At 37.2% G+C, this 16420-nt stretch overlaps 1 protein-coding gene across 2 annotated transcripts in view; it reads right to left on the reverse strand.

Annotated features, from left to right (window-relative positions):
* The window catches only part of wdfy4 (WDFY family member 4), a 68256-nt gene that overhangs the window by 49958 nt on the left and 1878 nt on the right, over nt 1-16420 (reverse strand). For both annotated transcript variants that reach the window (XM_088350807.1, XM_088350808.1), the window contains exons 4-19: nt 14419-14530; nt 13689-13798; nt 13400-13525; nt 13128-13317; nt 12074-12263; nt 10814-10974; nt 8413-8645; nt 8216-8343; nt 5719-5849; nt 5446-5547; nt 5073-5263; nt 1845-2521; nt 1681-1774; nt 1401-1615; nt 1222-1316; nt 68-296 (exon numbers count right to left, since the gene is read on the reverse strand). In XM_088350807.1, the coding sequence (XP_088206933.1) occupies nt 68-296; nt 1222-1316; nt 1401-1615; nt 1681-1774; nt 1845-2521; nt 5073-5263; nt 5446-5547; nt 5719-5849; nt 8216-8343; nt 8413-8645; nt 10814-10974; nt 12074-12263; nt 13128-13317; nt 13400-13525; nt 13689-13798; nt 14419-14530 (2984 nt within the window). The remainder of the gene's footprint in view (nt 1-67; nt 297-1221; nt 1317-1400; nt 1616-1680; nt 1775-1844; nt 2522-5072; nt 5264-5445; nt 5548-5718; nt 5850-8215; nt 8344-8412; nt 8646-10813; nt 10975-12073; nt 12264-13127; nt 13318-13399; nt 13526-13688; nt 13799-14418; nt 14531-16420) is intronic.

A 16420-nucleotide genomic window follows, 5' to 3' on the forward strand; every position in this document is an offset into this window, starting at 1 on the left:
AGTCTATTAATGAACTAAACAAATCTTATGTCACAGGTTTTTTCAACGAACAAGCCTGCGACCTCACCCATGGCCACTTTCACTCATGTCAAACTCAACAAAAGCCGGAGTGGCGGAGAGCCGATGTGGCCGAAAGGTGCGTGGTGATGTGATGGACACCAAACTGATGAGCTGGTGAGCAGGAATGGTGGAACCAGCAGAAGATTTGCTACCACCAGTAGACTGTAACAGGCTGAAATTCCGCTTAAGTATTGAACAAGAGGAGCTGGTTGCTGTGTTTGCGTTCGAGTTGACATCTGGAGAAAACATACAGTATATGAGTGTAGGGTTATTATTTAATTTACAAATAATAAGTTAAAGTATAAAGCACTTTTGAGTATGCTTGCATTAGCTTCACCATTATCATAGAAGCTAACAACTTTATCACAGGGTGGTGTATTTTCTCAATGGCAGACAGAACTTCTAAGTCATGTGTACAAAATAACTAATTAACAAAAGTGACATTTGAATGAAGTTGAAAAAAGGAAAAAAAGTAGGCAGGTTATGAGCGTTTTACATTAAATGAAAAAAAAACAAGGGAGGACGAGAAGCATTATCACCAGGGCAAAACAAAATAGCTTTCCCAGAACCACCCAATCAACAAACTACCCATTGTGAAATGAAATAATCTGCATTTATATAGCACTTTTCAAGTCAATGAAGACTTCCCAAAACGCTTTACAATGTGCTTCACATTTACCCATTCACACACACTCACACACCAATAGCGGCCGTGCAGCCATGCAAAGCGCCAACATGCTTATTGGGGGCATTAAGGGTTCAGTGTCTTACACAAGGAGACCTCGACATGTAAGGAGCCGGGATTCGAACCTGTGATCTCTTGATCCCAAGACGAGCGCTCTACCTCCTAATGCCAAACTCATCCAAAGGACAGTCTTCATTTATTTTGTGTAGAAAAGGAAATTGAGGTGAGCAGTTTTTTTTTTATTACGGAGTGTGAGCATTTGTTCCTATTAACTGAATTGGCCGAAACTAACTTTTTCTGAATTATAGCAGAAGGGAAGCCTTTATGTATCTCAGTGGATTAGGCACACTTTGCAACTAATTGAGGCTTTGAATCTATAAAAGGGATCACTATTATTTGAGAAAATGTATATGTAAAATCTCAATTGTGCGATTAAAAAAAAAGCATAGGTTGGGATTTTAACAAAGGTATAGTACCAGCTTCTTCGCCTGTTGCAAGGCCTTCTGGTTTTGATGGCGTTACATCTTTGTTTGACAAGCTCATAAGCGGGTCTGCTAAACACAGAAATTTTCTGAAAATGGACCGAGAAAACTTGGTCAAACATTTTTGGGCTCGAACAAAGGAACAAATTTTTTTTGAATGTTCTATACCTAACCTTAATTCTGAAGGTGTAATGGCCTGGGAGGAGAGTTTCTCCAGGATCCGTGTCATAGTTAGATGTAATGGGTCACTTGGGGTAAGCAGAATGCTGTGATAGTGAGTAAGGAGTATGGAGAGGAGCCCCCCTTCACACATAATCTGACGATTTCGCTCCGGTTTGACTACTGATTGAATATGGTTTGCCACGGCAAGCTGGATCTCCATTGAGAGCTGATCAAAAAAAGGACATCATGTTATATGTTGAAGTTCTGATGACATCATGGTTAAAGAAATACCTCAATGTCTTCTAGAGTAAAAATGAATGGAAGGAGCCTCATGATGGCGCAAATGGCTCCAGGGTGAAGGATAACATGATCGCAAGTAAGTCCACTGGAAGTCAAAAACAAAAACTTGTTAACACATGTTTAACCTTGCAGAAAGTTGAATGTAAGTGAACCACCTTGACTGGGATGCCAAAGTTGTGGACAGGCGGGTTCCTGTGGTTCTAGTAGTCCCTTGCCAGTCATCCGCGTGGACAGCTGATGAAGTTGAACGTGTCCCTTCATTAGATAATCTTCTATCTACTTTCTTTTGTTCCCCGGCAAATGAGTTCTCAATATCTAGGCCAAAATTCAAATGGAGAGGAGAACACAGGCCTGTAGCAAAGTGATCAAGATAGGAAAGGAGCCTGATGCAAGTCCTAAGAGTGATGGAAAGTTGAACAGATGACAGGGAATGCGGCTCTTCTGCTAACTCAACAAACTGATAGAAGCTCCTTCCATGTGGCCAGTGATCTTCTGTGGTCTTCTCAAAACCCTCATCAGCCACCCACCTACTCCTCCCATGATGGAAGCAGCCCAGACCGAGAAGTGCCTCCACCAACTTCTCATAAAAGCCGTCAATCTGAAAAAAGTGCGCATTCACTCTGTGCAGATGCACGGCCGAGGCCAAAATGTGCAGGGTGAGGAGGAGAAGGTCGAGGGACGGCCGATGACCGACCGACCGCCACACTTTGCCCTGTGGGGGATCGGCCAGTGTGCCTTCCATGTCCAGAACTAGCGAGAGCAATGCGGGGAATCCGCCAACCCGGCGAAAGGCATCCAAGCTATTTGGGGTCTCCAGCACCTTCCAGATAGACTGAAGTTCCGAAAAAAAAGATATGAACACAAAGCGAGCAAGTCAAAAAAATAATAATTAATAGTCAAAAACAAGCTAGAGTTTTTTATTAGAACAATAACCAAGAAAAAAAAAAGAAAAAGAAAAGGGGGAAAAACAAAAATACAGAAATCAACAAACAAAACAACAAATAAATGTGAAAAAAAGAAAAAATAACAAACAAACAAACATCATCATTGCAAAAAAATATAAAAAGCAAGAGAAAACGACATTAAGTAATAAAAAATTAGAAAATAAACATATAAAGAAATAACCAGACAAACATTACTAGACAGAATGCGAAAAAAGAGAGAAAAATCAGAAAGAAATAAAGGGATATAGAACAACGCAACCAACCAAACCAATAAAAAGATAAGAAGGAAAGTTTGAAAAGAAAGATAAAGGAAGACAGAGAAAGACAAAGAAATACAAAGAAAGAAGAAAGATAGGTAGATAAGAAATATACAAAAAAAGAAACAGATGAAAGAGAAGGAAAAATAGGAAAAAAGGGACACCAAATAAAGACAAACAAAAATCTGTGACTTGCAATAGAATGCCAAAATTCGTTTACATTTAAGACATACTCCTTAATTTAACAAGTATTACATTTTTGTTAAATAATATACAGGGTTGGGTAGGATTACTTTAACTTGATTACTTTCAATTACTTTTGGATTACTCCAATACCAAATATGCTAATAAAAGACAAGAGAAACTAAATACGAATACAATTATGACTCACAACACATGGTAAGCTTTCTCTCCTGGCTTTGATCTTTTTGATCTCCGGCAAAACTAACATAAAATGCGACAGAAACAAAATGAAAATAAATCCAAACAGCTTGCCAACATCATTTTTGCCGTCCCATGTATTCCGTTACTCCCCAAGCCTGCAAAATTTAGTAATTCTATTCATATTTAGTTTATTTTGTCTTTTATTAGCATATTTGGTATTGGAGTAATCCAAAAGTAATTGAAAGTAATCCAGTTAAAGTAACCCGACCCAACCCTGATAATATACAGGTTCTGTTTAATAGGTGCTGTGAAAGTAATGAAACATTTTATAAAATGGTATTTTAGGGCACCTATTTTAAGAATCTTGTTTGTGCACAAGGTTCTTACAAAATCTCAAGCCCAGTTTCCACAAAGATACAAAACGAGCCGCGGTCAATTAAAACCACGTGATGAAAAATAGATGAAACGTATAGATCTCTCATAAATCATTTCTGGTAATAGTTTTTGGAGGTCAACCAAACCAAATTAACTTGATTCAATTTGGCCGGCTAATCCATCAGGTAGGTAAAGTGCGAGGCAGTACGCGAGGGCAAATGTGATTAAGTGAAACCCGAGTAATCACGACGGCTGTGAACACTTGGAAAGCCGGGTCATCGCCAATCTGATTGCCACCTGCTTTAACCGCGTTAACACAAACGCAGCACGAGCGCCGAAATCACACATGTGCAAGCTATATCTGCAAGTGAGAGCTCCTCTCATTGTCGTCCATAATAATCAGACACATACAGTTGGAGCATAATGTAGTTAAGCATAATCGGATCTCGGGGGCCGTTCACCGATCCGAAAGCTGCTGGGCTAATCGAATCGGTCCGGAGTTAACGGCTAAACCTGGTTTACCAAATCAATCTGCTTTGTCAATAATGTAATCAGCATCCCCCCATGTAAAGAAAATAAATTCACTGGCTGATTATGTTTTAAGTGCATTACGATTTGTTAGAATGTCTTGCAAGGTGAGGATTGATATGTACCGTATTGTCAGCACTACAAGGCACACCCCTAATCATAGTCTTATCTCATATTTTTTCATATATAAGGTGCACTGGATTGTAAGGCGCATCGTGGAATTAAAACTACAGTAAGAGCTTCCTTATTTATTCGTGTATAACCGTTGCGCATATCACCGATCTTATGGTATATATTATACGATGATTGATCAGACATAACATTTCACTGACAAAAATCCCAAAACTGGTTGCAACACTGGGTCACGGCAATGAGAGCGCCAAAAACTTGGCACTAGAACACGAGTGATATAGATGACAAACAAAAAGGCATTCGACTTTATCTCATTTCATATATTTTAGGGAATGGAGAAAACTGAAAGTCGTCCTGAAATATATAAATAAACGCGTGACGAGGGAAACAACTCTGATGATGAATTGGACTTTGCGTTTATTATAGTAAAAAACGTGTTATAATTAGATACATATATTCATATGTTATTTGTCATTGTGTAACCGCACCCAGGTCCGATTCCCGCTGTGAACAATATTTTGAAATTTTGGTCAGCAATGTTTTTCGACTGATCAATGATTGCACAACTACGGTCGGTACTACTGTAAAACATTGTGAAGTAATACACATTACTTCAATGTTTTTATATGGGGTAGCAGGAGTTTGGAATGCATTAGCTAGTTACTAAAGGTTTCCATTCCATGCTATACGGCAATTTGACTTTGCGATCCCCACCAAAGAGCAGATAAATGTTGTATCCTAAGGGTCTACTGTATTTGTGTACCTGTAACAAATCCTTCTTTAAAGCCAGTTCATCTTGAGTGGAGGAGCAGAGGGCGCCAATGGTGGTACTCATGAACTCTTCTGGGTTCAGTTCGGCAAGATGCTCCAAAATGCACAGAGTGGGACCTCGGTACTGATCATCGTCCAGGAAGAGCTTGATATAAGGAACCATGCCAAGCTCTCGCACTGAAACTGAAACATTATCAAAGAGATCATTTTAAAAACATGTATTCAAGTCGTAAAATTAATATAGAGGATTGTTGCTGTTGTGTAAAAAAAAGCATATCTCCGAAATAGATTTTTGTTCATTATCCAAAGTATTCCTCAATTATTAGTATTGATTTCAAGGGTCAAGTGGAATGAACATCTTCTACCTGTGTTTTTGATTGAGCGCAGAGTTAGGGCGGACACAACCTGCAGCATACATGTAGTTAGCAACTTGTCAGAGTCTTCTACACATGCCAGCTGTTCTGCATCTGAGAAATAGAGTTAAGATACTAATAACACAAGTTCACATTTCCGTGCTAAAATGACTCACGTTGAGTGACGCATGCAGTGAACCAATGGTCAACAACATGTTGCTCAATGCAACTCATGCAATTCAGTTAAATAACACCAGAGAGTGAGTCATTAATGATGTTGCTAACCTAATTGAGGAGACGAGACGATTCCGGCTTTCCGGATGATTTTTGCTCGCCTGCGAAGTTCCACGAGTAGCAACTCCAAGAGGCCACAGTCACTCAGCAACTCCGAAAGCATGCCACTGTGAACCGTCATCCTGAATGGGAAAATGACATCTCGTCTGGTCTTCATTCTCCAGAAATGACTTGTTTTTATTATTATTTTATTCAATTCATTTTGGGGATTTCGCGCTTAATGAGAAAGGAAATGAAAGGTGAAGAGAAAGAGGTAAAACTTGGGACATTTGCCCATAAACAACAGAAATGAATGCTAAAAATCATTAAAATGTATGGACAATGTAAGAGGACACCAAAATCATATCGTCACTGTGTTATGAAAAAATAATCATCTTTGTTTTTGTCTGATGATAAATGTTTAACAAAAAAGAATGGAGATTTTGTTTTTCCAAATGACAAATCAACAGGAGTCGGGAACCTTTATTGACCCAAAGAGCAATAAAAGCAAAAATATTTTTATTTTTTTTGAGCGAACTCTAAAATAATTTCAGACAAAATTTAACAAAACTGCCACACTCACTCTACAGACAAAAGCTAATTCTTCAGCACGTTTTATTTCACTGTGTAATGATTTGATAAAATCTATGAAATAATAATAATAAAGCCAAAGCCTGTGGCCCACATCATTTTAATCATACCACTTAAAATTAGTCTTTCTTTTTGGAGGCTCATTTAGACTGACATTCTTGTCAAGTCAATTCATGTTCATTTGCATAGCCCTTAATCTCAAGGGGTCTCAAAGGGCTTCACAAATCACAGATTATTGCAAACTACAGACTATTATAACTATTATTATTTTTTTCTGTTTCCATTTCTTTCTCTTAATTTCCTCTGTTTTTTTCTCTTTTCCCGCTATCTTATTCTTTTCTCTCTCTTTCCTTTCCTATCTCTTTTCTTTTTCTTCCTTTTTTCTGTCTTTCTCATAGTTGAAAAACAAGGTGCAAGCAAAGTTTTTTTGTGTAGATGTCACAAAATATTGCAAACAAGGATACTAATGCAATTACCTTCAGTGCAGACGGCACTGGGAGAGGAGAAACGGTGCGCGCGCCCTGTGTATAGCTTCACCCATTGCTACCGCTCACACAATCAAATTACTCTAGGTGAATGCTAGCGCTTTTGGGTACAAAGTTTGTTTTGGGTTAAAGTTTGTTCTTTGGGTTTTTATTGTGAAATGTCTCAATAATGAACATAGGTTGTTTAAATCCTATATCAAGGATTATTTTGCGACTTACAGCCACAACTGTGTCTGTTGGTGCGACACCTTGACTGTAAACTGTAGTAAAAAAATGTGTCCTATATATACTGGACCAGACACTTTGTGCATCAGTTTTGTCTTGGCTTCCCATGTGCAACAATCAGCTTAGCGTGGAACACTGTATTAAATAATTGCACTATTTCCATTTCATCACTAAGCCATATGTACTCATGAAAAAAGAGCCATATATGGCTCATGAGCCAAAGGTTCTTGACTCGTGAATAAAAATATTCTCCTGAAGATGTATTTATTCACTTTTAACGTATTTTTCCCTTATTCTATTATATAAAATCTAAACATTCCATGAAGGCAAGTAATGAAAATACCCCAAATGCAAGTTTTTTCACCTACAAATTTAACAAAGCTCCTTTAGAATCCTCTTTGACAGTGTCATTCTAATAAATATATTTATTTTTTATATTTTTTGCCTCTTTTCTATCATGTTTAAAGCATTCCATAAGGGCCAAAAGTAAAAACTTACCATCAATGGAGACATTTTTTTTCCAGATGACAACTGATATGCATTACTCTAAATAGTCCTTTTAAGTGTTTCTTGGGGAAAAAAAAAAAAACGTACATTGATCTTTCAAGATTGTTCCATAAACTGACAGCATGGATTGATATAAATCTTTTTTAATGTTTGTTCTGTGTATCAGTTGTCTTTTTCCATGATGAGCTTTCTACCTTATTTTTAATTTGGTTATTTTCCATTAACTTATTTAACTCTATTATTGTTATTATTATACCAGCTCGGTGGCCTTGGGCATAGGGCGCCCGCCCCGAGACTGGGAGGTTGCTGGTTCAAGCCTCAGCCGAGTCATACCTAAGACTTACAACATTGGTACTCATTGCCTCCCTGCTTGGCGTTCAGCATTGGTGGTTGGAATTTGGGGGGTTTGGTCACCTAATGACTAATGACGAGGGGGCTGGGAATCCCCTCCTCAGTATCAATCTGCCAGAAAGAGTAAGAAATATTTATGTGTTCTAGACACTAGCCACCTCCCACTAGAGATATATATAATTATAATATTGTTGTTGCTGTTGTTATTTTTAACCCTAACCCCTTAATCCAAAAAAACCCTATCCCCTAAACCTAAACAATAAATCAAAACCCTTGCGCTTCTATTTGCAGAACTATCCTTTAAGTTTAACTAAACACCTTTTCTTTCCAAAGCAGTGCTGTTTGTTTACCTGTGAAAACATCTAAGAGTCGAAACTCCAAACTCTGTTCTTGCTACTGACTCTGACCAACTCTGCTTCAGTATGCCAATGACTGAGCGCAAGGCCTCATGAGGGATGTAGTTAAGCTTAAAGATGACCTTAAGAAAATACAGCATTAGTTTCCTTAGAAAAAGAAATACATAATTAGTTATGTGGAAAAAAAATACCATCTCAAGCATTGAAAAGAACATCGTTTGGACTGTAATTGGTTTGCAGTACACACAAGCAGCCAGTTGGGCCATCGTCTGGACAGTCCATTCCAAAAGGAAGAAATTGGCCTTATCTCGTTCCCAAATTATCTGAATGGTTCTTAGGATTTGACAGCACAGCAGGGAATTCTCTGATCGAAGCAATGAGCCCTGAAGTAGATGAAATGCAGCCAGGTTCTTCACGGATGAACCTGGAATAAAAAATGAGAATGAACTATAGTAAAAAGCATTGGTAAATATAGTGTAAATTATATTTCAATGAGATAGTGGTCAAAATTAATTTAGCTGTTGGTTCTGTTGGTATGATACAAAATCATGCATAGACTTGCTCCCTCGTATTTTTCAGGATTAATTTCCCCGTATGTTCTGGTCCTGACCCTTCGCTCTGAAAATGCTGGTCTACTAGTGATCCCAAGAGCCAAGAAGAGATCCGGAGGTTCAAGAGCATTCTCCATTCGGGCCCTGGTGCTGTGGAATGCTCTGCCCACTGAAATTCGATCTGCAACCTCAGTGGTTTAAATCTGGTTTAAAACACACTTCTATTCTATAGCCTATGAATGACCTATATTTCATGTTGACAATATCTGTGTATTTTTTGGTTTTGCAACATCCATTGCACCCTGGTCATCCTGGAAGGGGGATTACCTCATGTGCGGTCCCTTCTCAAGGTTTCTTCATTTTCCTTATGTTGAGGTTTTTGAGTTTTTCCTTGCCCTCATGTAGGTTTTAGATCAGGGGATTGTGTAATAATAGTCTGTGGTTTGCAATAATCTGTGGTCTGTGCAGCCCTTTGTGACTCCTTGTGATTAAGGGCTATACAAATAAACATTACTTGACTTGACTTAGAGTAGACATCTGGTCAACCTTTTGGCGCTTTAGGAGAGTTTAAAATGAGAATGTATCGATAATAACACAGTAAATGTGAGAATTAACGCCCCCATTTATCTCATAAAACAGCTATTGGCAAAGCGTTGTGCAGAAAACAAAAACATTTGTGCATTTGTTTTCTCAGACATTAGCATTTATCAAGTGGAGCTCTTTTAAAATCTTACTTTTAAATAAGTATTTAGCTAATAAACATCTTTAAACTGTAAAAAAAAAAAAAAAAAAAAAGCTCTTGAATAATTGAAAGTTCCAATTGTTCGTCTGGTCTTTGAACACACTAATGCCTTATGATTCCGGTGTGGGCAAACAACCGCCCTCAGTTAGGCTTTTGAATCCGTACCGACGAACAAAAAAGTAAAAATATATTGTAAAAAAATACTACTGATTATAGCTTTCCCTTTTACTGAAACTCCTACATTTCCCTAAAGGACTGCGCACTCAAACCATATTGAACTTTGTTTGTTCCCAGCTGCACAATTTGTAAGGCTTACACAGATGGAATGGATAGTACCATTAAAGCTTCTCTTTTTTAGTTTTGTATTCAATATTTTTAAAGTTGACATTGAAGCTCTTCATTAAATATAAGCAGACGAAAGAAAATGGCGAATGGACAGTGCACCAACCAGATTGGATAGATGACAGAACGACATGACGGTAGTTACCACCTGTGATGCCCATTGCTTCAAAAAAGTTTTAAAAGAGTGATAATTATATGAACTATAGTATAGTCTATAGTAAGATCATACAATCACAAAATATTCTTTTGGTAAACATTAAACTAATACAATTATTTTCAAATATTTGCTCCGGGAAGGTCAATTTAATAAAGAAAACCCAACCGATAAATTACAAAGACAACTGCTATCAAACAAAACAAATTAGCTTGCAGATACATGGTTGGATCGAAAACAAACATATTTCCATGTATGAATGCAAAAGTAATGTACCTTGATGTAGTTTGTTTTCCGCCTTGTCAAAAAATGAACACGGAGGGATGTATATTTATTCACAAAACACACCAGAGGTTGTTTTGTGGATAAATAAAGAGCTCCTTAGTAATAGGATTCATGTTCACATGTAAGTTAAATTGCATCAAAACCAAATAAAATCCACCCAAGATCTCATGATCCCTGTGTTGGAATGAGAGCTTCTCCTTCGTGTGATGGATGGCTGCCTAGTGTACATGTGTGTTTCTTACGAGCAGCACACTTCTGAGTTTTGTGTGTGTGTACATCCATGATAGATGGCCGCTTGTTGTAGGCCAGCGGTGAATAGCTACGGGACACAGTAACTTTGTTAAAGAGATAGCCGTCACTTCATCATCCCCAGACATAATCGCCTCAGCTTCCTGTTAAACCAAGGGGGTGCAGGTGTGGAGTCAATGTAGGAACTCGCAACGGTGTGAAGGAAGAACATGATGGGTTTGAGCATGTGAGTTCGGACAAGACAGCGGTTAGTGAATGTTGTGTTTTACCTCTATCGAGGGGGGGCTCAAATTTAAAGCCAGGAGGCTGAGGGTGGCTGACACAAAGAGCCACTTTGAGCTCTGTTTTTCCAAGAAGGGTGACTGAGGCAATGAAGCCCAGCAGCTCCTCCACATAGTGGAACTGGTCTTCTGGCACGCCTCCTTCACAACTTTTGTTGAGAAAAAAAAAAAAAACGACTCAAAGAACTCAGAGGAAAAATTCTTGACATTGCATTATTTTTAGGGATGCACTGAATTTTGACACCAAAAACATTAGAGCTGAAAATAAGCGGAAGTGCATTTTCGGTTTTAGATGAGAGAAAAAATAAAACAGAAAACAGGCTTCCTAAAGAATTATGTTGTGATGATGTTACGTTTAAAGTGAGGAGACTCATGCAAAGCTGGCTTTTACTCAGGGGCGAGTTTATAAACTCGTTTTTGTTACAAGAGAAAGGGGGTGGAGATCAAAAAAGAGGCTTTACAAAGTTTTTATGAACATGTTTGTAAGTCCCTCTGCCTTTAAGTTTTTGTGCAGCCGCAAGGTGGACTGGCTAATGTTTACATGCTACCTATATATAGTTTAGCAGTTTGAATGTGTAAAATAATTTGTGCTCGTCCCTGCAGGTTTTGAATGTTCATATTTGTTAGTTTAGCATTAAAATGGTGAAGGTAACAAAAGGCCTATTTAAGTACAGTCCAAATGCCAACCCAAACTCCTAGAAAGATAAAAAAGAAGAGTGCATCTTAAGAAATGCACAAACTTGCACGTGCATCATAATAAGCTCAACACAGGCCCGAGGAAAAAAAGTTCAGCTCCTTTGACTTGCAAGTGTGACTCATTGCATTAGGCTGCACCAACTACCTCATAATTGCCATCAGAGCCCTCCTTGTATTATTTGCATTTTAGATCTTTCAGCAGTTTTACTTCATTTGTTGTGCTTCGTTATCCGAAAGGAAATTTTTGCATCATTGAGATGCCTTTTTTGTTTTATGAGAGTTTAATAAAGGTACTTATAATCAGCAGCTCGTAATATTCCAGTCAATTTCTCATTTTATGTTATGCCTTTTAGGTAAGCCAGTGCACATTTCTTTGGGTCGATTTTACTGACTTGGTCTTCCGGCCAATGTTTACACATATTGAGTCTTTGGTTTCAGACCCATATTGTTATTTCAGTGCATCCCCTTATTATTTTCCACAACAAAAATCCACATTTTTTATACATACAAAATGAATCAACCAAGGTTTGAAACGCATAATAACATCCTCACCGTTTAAGAATGTTTTCAAGAGCCTTGTAGCCATCTTGGGAGTCAAACTCATTGAAGAGAGCTAGATCGAGAGGATATGTGTCTCGAACAAAGCTGAACACAGCCACGGCCACTTCAGCTAACAATGGGCCGGCCACATCGAAGTCAATGCGTGAAAGGTTCTGAATGCAGATGCGAATGCAGTTCTTTTCTAAAAAACAAAAAGACAATGTGGCGGATGTTTTTTGTAAAGTATTCTTTCAAAATTCAACTTTTTATGTTTATTACTGATAGAGAAATTACAGTGATACCTCAACACAAATAAACAGAAAAAAATAAATGAAATACATTTAAAAATAGATGAATAAATAATTTAGTAGATAAATGAATACATTATGCAAAGGGGGATTATATATGCAGATTATATCTATTGTACTTTAAGTGATTTTACAAAAATGTCTTCTTAAAATAAATATTTGGATAATAAAACTAATAATTAAAATTTGCAAAAGTATGTGCCAGGGGAACAAAATAGATTGACTTTATTACTTGTTTGATTAAAATGTGTCCTCTTTTTTGCAGCTGTATGGAATAGAATAGACTGCCTTTATTGTCATTACACAAAGTGTCAATAAAGCTTTGAATTTCATTGACACTTTGTGTAATGACAAGAAAGGCGTTCTATTCTATTAATTTCTACATTCAACAATGAGTTTAAAAGTTGTAATATATCGTGCAGTAAAAGAGCAAATCTTTGAGTTTATTGCATAAAATGGCACGTTAGAAAAAAATAAGATGAATGGGGGGAAAAATACTGCTTGATTTTGGAACAGGAATTTTTGTATACCACAGTACCAAATGAAACCTTATATGAATTATTCTTACAATAAATCTCTAATCCAAACTGTGGTTATGTGTTTTGTATAACTAATCACCATAACAATAATAACTAGCAGCAAAAATTACTTTTCTGCTGATTAAAAACATGAATACAGCCTCTGTCCAGCATGCATGGTTATTTTTGTCTTTTAGTAGTTAAAATAGAATAAGGTTGTCGGTTCAACAGCTGGCTCACCGAGCAGGGTAGGTACAGTATTGCTGCTGGCTACGGCAGAAACCGCCTTAAGGACACGGGAAGCCATATGTCTCCACGACATACTGGTCTGGTCCCAAAATGATGTTAGACCAATGATAAGGCATTGCAGCTCCTGGGTTTCTACTAGGCGCTCCACAATTACTGGATGCCTGCATAGTTGAAGGAGAACCTGAAATAAATGAAAGTTTGAGAAGCCTTATGTAAAGTCAGAGACAGTCTAATATCAAGCAAGGCAGAAAAGCGATGATGACCTGTGTTAGAGGCTCCTGAAAGGTTTCTATAGTTTTCAAGTCTTCCTTGGGGGGGATGCACACGAGCAGGTAAAAACATTTGACAAGGGCAGCAGGGAATTCTGGATTTATTGAGGACAAAATCACCTACAAACACAATGCAATTTTATTGAATATATATTTTTAAATTTCTATTTGATCAAATGTTAAGTAGAAGAATTTTAGCTACGATAGATAAGGTAGTGATGTCTCTTTAGAGTTGTGAACAAAACAAGGAACTATAATAATAAAAACATAAAAAATATCATACTGAGCTGTCTGAAGTTAAGAGCAACAAAGATTTAAGCAGTAACCATCCAGGACAGCTTTCCTGATCGTGTTCCCCCTGGAAAAAGTGTGCAACTTCCTCACGGGCATTCTCTAGGAACACAAAAAGATGGAATGTATTCTTGTTAAAATATCATTACAAAGCATGAGTAATATTTAACAAAGAATGTCCATAAAAAATAAGAAAAACACTGATAAAAAGCAGAAGTATAAAGTATAGAGCAGGGGTCACCAACGCTTTTGAAGCTGAGAACTACTGTTTTGTTACTGATTTGTTGAAGCACTATCAGTTTGATATGAATTTATTAAGTTACAAGTTTCCATGTTGATACTATGTTTTACTATGTTACTATTATGTTATTACCTTATTGTAATCACTAAAAGTAGGGTTAAAAACATGTTCAGTCAATCACAAAAACACCGGCCATGTATAACCTCACCGAGTGATCTACATATGTGAATTATAGGCTAATTTTAGAAATAATCTTGGTAAACTTGATCATATATTTAAAGACACAGATCATGTCAATGTTTTCTCATAGCAGTTAGAAATCAAATTTCCCCCCAAAATCACTATGACACATCACTGATGAGCTTCTTTTAGAATGGGTCTGCAGGCTACTTGGGTGTTGTACCTGGAGCCTGTAGACACTATGTTGGTGACCTCTAATATAGAGGTAGAGAGTCCCTTAAATCTTGGAAAGAGGTTGTACCTGCAGGCTTTTCTGCAACCCTCTTGTGGATGTCATGGACGAAGGCTTCAGTGGTAACAGCCGCAAGTCCGTTAAAGTCCAACATTTCATGTGCTCCTCCTTCCTCGCATACCTGCCATCAAGTGAGGACAGCTCTTTATGATATCATTCACACACAAAAACAAAATGGGGGTGTCCACTGAGCTCTATATACAGAACTAAACAAAGATGCTTTATCTGAGGTGGTGCATACAGTATAAGTAACTAGCCGGCACTTTTCTCTTTTTTACTACTATAAGAGGATATCGTTTTTCACTTGGTGTGCAGTATTGTAAATCCTTAAATACTGGTCATGAGGTGAACACATAACACATTCAAGCTAAGATAATTCCAACGAAATGCAAGAAAAGGCCTTCTTTCACTCCTTCACTAGATATCGGCAAGGAGGGAGAATCAAAAGTTAGGGAGCAATGCTTTGAGGCAACACAAAGTAAAGGTACTTTGATTATATGAAAATTCGAACAAAGTCCAAAAAACAAAAAAGAATGTTGTGTGATTTAGGTCCAGTGTGATTTATTCAAACGAATTAGCATTATTGATCACGAATGAAGCAGAGATTCACGTGTCCACAATTCTCGTCTCGGAGTGATGAATCAATAAACAGATAAAGGAAAATCCCCTTAAACATAGTTCGTGTTGGAACATAGGTAATTTTCTGTGATTAAGCAGTATCAAAATGTATTTATACTGCACTTTTCAGACAATGCATTGCAACTCAAAGTGCTGTATATGAACATTTAATGTACAAAGAGATAATCCTCTTCTCCCCCCTTTTTTCCCAACCAACAACCTGGAATGCCAAATACACAAACACACCATAATTAAGATAAAAATAAACAGCGCAATACAAAAATAATAATTATATAATTACAATTACTGCAAAGCACAGAATAACAATGTGAGGAAACCAAATGTAATCCTTTTCCTATATTAATTGCTGCATCTCCATTTTACCTACAGTAAAATACTCCATTATACACAGCTAGATTCAGAAGTTAATTAAACTTTAATTCCTTTTTTATCATTTCAAAATATAAATATTTTATCTTAGTTTCAAGGGCGACATGGCGGCTGGGTGATTAGCGAGCAGAAAATGGGTGGATGTATCATAGAAACCTAAATTCTTAAAATGTTGTCTTAGAAGAGTGGTAATAAGAATAAGTCAAAATTCGATACAACTGACAAGTCTTATTTTATTCGAGCAAATGTGCATGTTCCAAGGACAACCGGCTGCTAATCTGACTTTTGCACTACTGGCAGTTTTTTTTATAGCTTGCCACTCCTTGCACATTGCTCTCTGCACTATTGTAATTACAGCGTTATGTTACAGTGTTACTGTGTACCTGACTTGTTAACCTGACTGCCCATTTTGCACATCTGGTTAGCTACTCTTCTTGCACTATCGGCACTATGGTAAAATACTATACGTAGCCAAAATACAATACAACATTATTTATATCTGTACATTCAAGGAAACTGTGGGGGTCAGATGCATCGACATTTCGTTCTGTATACACGTGTACTAGAATGACAATAAAGTAGATCTGAATCTGAATCTGAATCTGAATCTGATGTATAAGCAACTTTTTTACGGAAAAAAAAAAAGATTTTTAAAGACGTTTTTAGATAGAAGCCTTTTTGAATACAATAAATGTCAATGCCACAGTATTTTGTTGTAAATTAACAAAACATCTCATTTGATGCCACGAAATGAACTCTAGATAATCAAATGTTGCGGTTTAAAATTACACTTTTAAGCGACATCGTCACTGGGATACTCTCTAATAGGGTAAAAAATAAACAAGATATGTGTGAAAATTTACTGACACCCTCACATACAGTCGAATTAGGGACTGTAAATATCGAGTAAAGTTTGTTTGACCATGAAATACACTTATGAATGCAAAGCAAATCGTAAGAACTTCATGTGACAATAAAGCAAACAGTAAAGATAAATATGCAG

Source organism: Urocampus carinirostris, chromosome 13, assembly GCF_059441175.1.
Source record: "Urocampus carinirostris isolate Australia breed hairy pipefish chromosome 13, RoL_Ucar_1.0, whole genome shotgun sequence".
In the NCBI taxonomy this organism is placed as follows: domain Eukaryota; kingdom Metazoa; phylum Chordata; class Actinopteri; order Syngnathiformes; family Syngnathidae; genus Urocampus; species Urocampus carinirostris.